The 4448-nt window shown below is 36.6% G+C and overlaps 1 protein-coding gene across 1 annotated transcript in view; it reads left to right on the forward strand.

Annotated features, from left to right (window-relative positions):
* Positions 1 to 3157: 3157 nt before the first annotated feature.
* Positions 3158 to 4448, forward strand: part of LOC137654183 (zinc finger BED domain-containing protein 5-like) — a 1334-nt gene continuing 43 nt past the window's right edge. The window contains exons 1-2 of the mRNA XM_068387820.1: positions 3158 to 3350; positions 3695 to 4448. The exon at positions 3695 to 4448 is cut by the window's right edge and continues 43 nt beyond it. Coding sequence (XP_068243921.1) covers positions 3158 to 3350; positions 3695 to 4448 — 947 coding nt within the window. The remainder of the gene's footprint in view (positions 3351 to 3694) is intronic.

The following is a 4448-nucleotide window of genomic DNA, read 5'->3' on the forward strand; positions in this document are numbered from 1 at the left end:
TTTTGGGTAATGTCATAGCCTCTGTACTATGGCCTTCCACTCTCTTGGATTAGAGTTGTCTTGCTTGAGGGTGCACTCGGGCACACTATTCTATCTTTTGATAATTTACATAGGAGATATTTATGTTGTTACTGTTCATAAAATATTTAATTTTTCCTTGTTTCTTCTCCTAACTGGGCTATTTTCCCTGTTGGAGCCCTTGAGCTTATAGCATCCTGCTTTTCCTACTAGGGTTGTAGCTTAGCATTTAATAACAACAACAATAATAATAATAATAATAATAATAATAATAATAATAATAATAGTAGTAGTAGTAACAACAACAACAATAATAGTAATAATAATAATAATGATAATAATAATAATAATAATAATAATAATAATAATAATATGTTGGCCTTTGTAGCTTTAAATCATGGGCATGGAATTCAGGTTAGGCCTACCCTAAGCCAAAATGTAACAAAATTGGACCTACAAACAGCTTCTTGAAACCAAATAAGTTTAAGTTGAGGACCCTCTGTACCTTCAACGTTATAGTTAAGAATTTAGAAGTGTATTTTTCTAGTGATGACCTGTATTTTTTTTATTTACTTTCTCCAATGAAGGAAAAGTGTTGTTATTTTACGATAATAATGTGATAAGTGTTTAGCTTGAAACTAAAATAATAACAATAAATAAAGGGATTTTTCATTGTCATATTCATTGATTTAAAGATGTCATTCTTTATGGTGCATTTTTAGTTTCTCCATTAAAGCAAAAGTGTTGTTATTTTACGATGATAATGTGATAAGTGTATAGCTTCAAACTAAAATAACAATAATAAAGGGATTTTTCACTTTTATATACAAGGATTTAAAGATATAATTCTTCAAATTTTATTGTTAGTTTCTCCAATAAAGCGAAAGTGTTGTTATTTTACGATAATAATGTGATAAGTGTATAGCTTAAAACTAACATGATAACAGTAATAAAGAGATTTTTTTACTATTATATACAATAATTTAAAGATATAATTCTTAAAAGTTTATTTTTAATTTTCTCCAATAAAGCGAAAGTGTTGTTATTTTACGCGAATAATGTAATAACTGTATAGCTTCAAACTAAAATAACAATAATAAAAGGATTTTTCACTATTATATACAATAATGTAAAGATATCCCACTAAATCCGAGCAATAATTATCTTTTCTCATTTACTATCCAATTATCAGAACAAATTATCTAGGAATTATCGGGGACTAAGTAGAAACGTCATTAGAGTTCCGAATTAACAATTAAGGCGAATTAAGTGGGAATTAAATAGGAATCGTTCTTAATCTTAGTACCGCCAAACACAGCCTTCCAGCTTTAGCGGGAATCGAAGTAATATTCATTGGAGGATATCTATGGAAATTCCAATGGAAACTCGTTAATAGAATCTTTATATTCATTACGCTAGAAAAATCTTTATACCATTATAAAATGGTTATTCTGCTACATAACTATAAATAATTACTAAAATTTACAAAAACAAAATGTTGAGAGAGAGAGAGAGAGGAGAGAGAGAGAGAGAGAGAGAGAGAGAGAGAGAGAGAGAGAGAGAGAGAGTGTCAAAGTTAAAGTCACAGTAAAAAATCTTTATTCTATTATAAAATGGTTATTCTGCTACATAAGATAAATAATTTACTAAAATTTACCAAAAGATGTTGAGAGAGAGAGAGAGAGAGAGAGAGAGAGAGAGAGAGAGAGAGAGAGAATCAAAGTTAAAGTCAAAGTAAAAAATCTTTATTCTATTATAAAATGGTTATTCTGCTACATAAAAATATGAATAATTTACTAAAATTTACCAAAAATGTTGAGAGAGAGAGAGAGAGAGAGAGAGAGAGAGAGAGAGAGAGAGAGAGAGAGAGAGAGAGAGAGAGTCAAAGTCAAAGTAAAAAATCTTTATTCCATTATAAAATGGTTATTCTTCTACATAACAATATAAAATCATCTTTGTTTGAACCTTTTCCCACCTTTATGTGGGATCGATGTTTCTGGCCAGCGTTCTCCATCTACCTCTGTCGCACACTTCATCACCGGTTAATCCCTTTGATCGAAGGTCATCCTTGATACAGTCCATCCACCTTCGCTTTGGTCTCCCTCTCCTCCTCGTTCCCTGTACCTCTATTTCCATCACTCTCCTCCTAATATACTGTTCATCTCTTCTCATGACATGACCATACCACCTCAGTCTACTTACTTCATCACTTTCCTCCCAATATACTGTTCATCTCTTCTCATGCCATGACCATACCACCTCAGTTTACTTTCTTGGATCTTATCTGATAGTTCTCTTAAATACTGTGATTCCGCTAATTACCTCATTGCGTATCTTATCTCTTCTTGTCACCCCACACATCCATCTCAACATTCTCATCTCTGTCACATCCAGCTTCTTCTCTTCTGTCTTCTTTATTGCCCACATCTCCACTCCATACATCATTGCAATAAATGGAATTGTAAAAATCTAGGTTATATGAGGTCGAATGGTAAATGGTGGCCTAGGAACGTCTCCTGAAGCGTCTCTCTAAGGCAGGGGTTCTCAACCTGGGGTTCGCGAACCCCCAGGGGTTCAAAACCAGATTTCAAGGGGTACTTAGATGGCTGACGAAAAAATTTTTTTTAGATAGTTACATCTGCTCAGAGAGAGAGAGAGAGAGAGAGAGAGAGAGAGAGAGAGAGAGGAGAGAGAGAGAGAGAGAGAGAGAGAGAGAGAGAGAGAGAGAGAGAGAGAGTGTGTGTGTGTGTGTGTGTGTGTGTGTGTGTGACGGAGGGGCCACAAAGTTTTGTTACTGGAGTGCATGAAGCCTAGCTTTCTCAAACGCCATCTAAACAGCTGTCATCCAAGTTTTATAAGCAAGAATGCTGCTTTCTTCAAGCAAAAGGAAGAGGGATTGAAGCGAGCACGCTTCAATCGTTCGGGACATTTCAGGCAACAATATGAAGCTGGTTTGCGTGCATCCTACATGGTATAACTGAGAATTGCACAAGAAAAGAAACCTCACAATATTGCAGAAAAGTTGATAGTTCCTTGCTGCAAAGATATTATTATACGTTGTGTTATTGGTTGTGATGCTGAGCAGAAGGTCACATCAGTACCTCTCTCAAATGATACTGTTCATCGACGAATAGTAGATATGTCTGAGGATGTCAAACAACAAGTAATTGCTGAATTAAAGGAAGCCTCTTTAGGAAAATTTGCAATCCAGCTTGACGAGTCGACTGACGTGGCTGATTGTGCACAACTCCTATTGTTTGTGCGATACGTCACTGGTCAAGATTTCAAGGAAGAGTTTTTGTTCTGTCATACCTTGAATACGACTACTAGAGGTGAAGACATTTTCAATGAAGTCTCATTGTTTTTTGAGAAAGAAGGACTGTCTTGGAATAATGTATGTGCATGCACAACTGACGGAGCACCAGCAATGCTTGATCGTTGATCAGGATTTCGAGGAAGAGTGAATCAGATGAATCCTGAAACCAAGCATCTTCATTGCATGCTTCATAGATATGCCCTGGCATCCAAAACTCTCCCACCTGATTTAAAATTAGTCCTGGATGATGTTGTGCACATGGTAAATGCCATCAAGTCAAGTGCCCTAAATACAAGACTGTTTTCCCTTCTGTGCCAAGAGTTTGGAAGTGATGAAGAAGTGTTGCTCCTTCACACTGAGGTTCGCTGGCTGTCGAGGGGGAATGTGGTATAAGAGTAGACTCACTCAAGGAGGAGCTCACTGAATTCTTCAAATGTGACAACAAGGCTAAGTCACTTGAGTTCACCAAGAAATTGTCAGACAGCCAGTGGCTTCAGAAGCTGGCCTACCTGAGTGACATATTCTTACGCCTCAACTCATTTAAATTATCCCTCCAAGGCCGTTTTGCCACAGTGAGTGATTTCATGGACAAACTTAGGTCACTGACCATGAAGCCGGAGCTTTGGGAAGGGAAGGTCAAAGATGGAAATCTTAGCATGTTTGAACACCTTGGTGAGACACTTGATAAAAGTCAAAACACTGGAAAACAAGATGTGATGCAACTTGTGCAATCACATCTAGCTTCTCTGCGGATGGAGCTGCAGTCTTACTTCCCCGAATTGAGTGAATTGGAATCAAAATTGATTAGAAACCCTTTCATTGTGAATGTGCACCTTCTCCCAGATAACATGCAAGAGGAGTTCTTAGAGTTGGTGAACGACTCTGTTGCAAAAGATGCATTTGAAACACTTTCCCTAACCAAGTTCTGGGCTAAAATGAGTGAGATTTACCCTGTTGTATCTAAAGTAGTTCTGAACTCTTTGTTGATGTTCCCTAGTACTTATCTGAGTGAGCAAGGATTTTCAACGCTGTTGAACATGAAAACCAAACATCGATCACGGCTTAATGTGGAACATGACCTACGATTGTGCCTGTCTAATACTGCTCCTCGAAT

This window comes from Palaemon carinicauda, chromosome 15 (genome assembly GCF_036898095.1).
Source record: "Palaemon carinicauda isolate YSFRI2023 chromosome 15, ASM3689809v2, whole genome shotgun sequence".
Lineage (NCBI taxonomy): Eukaryota > Metazoa > Arthropoda > Malacostraca > Decapoda > Palaemonidae > Palaemon > Palaemon carinicauda.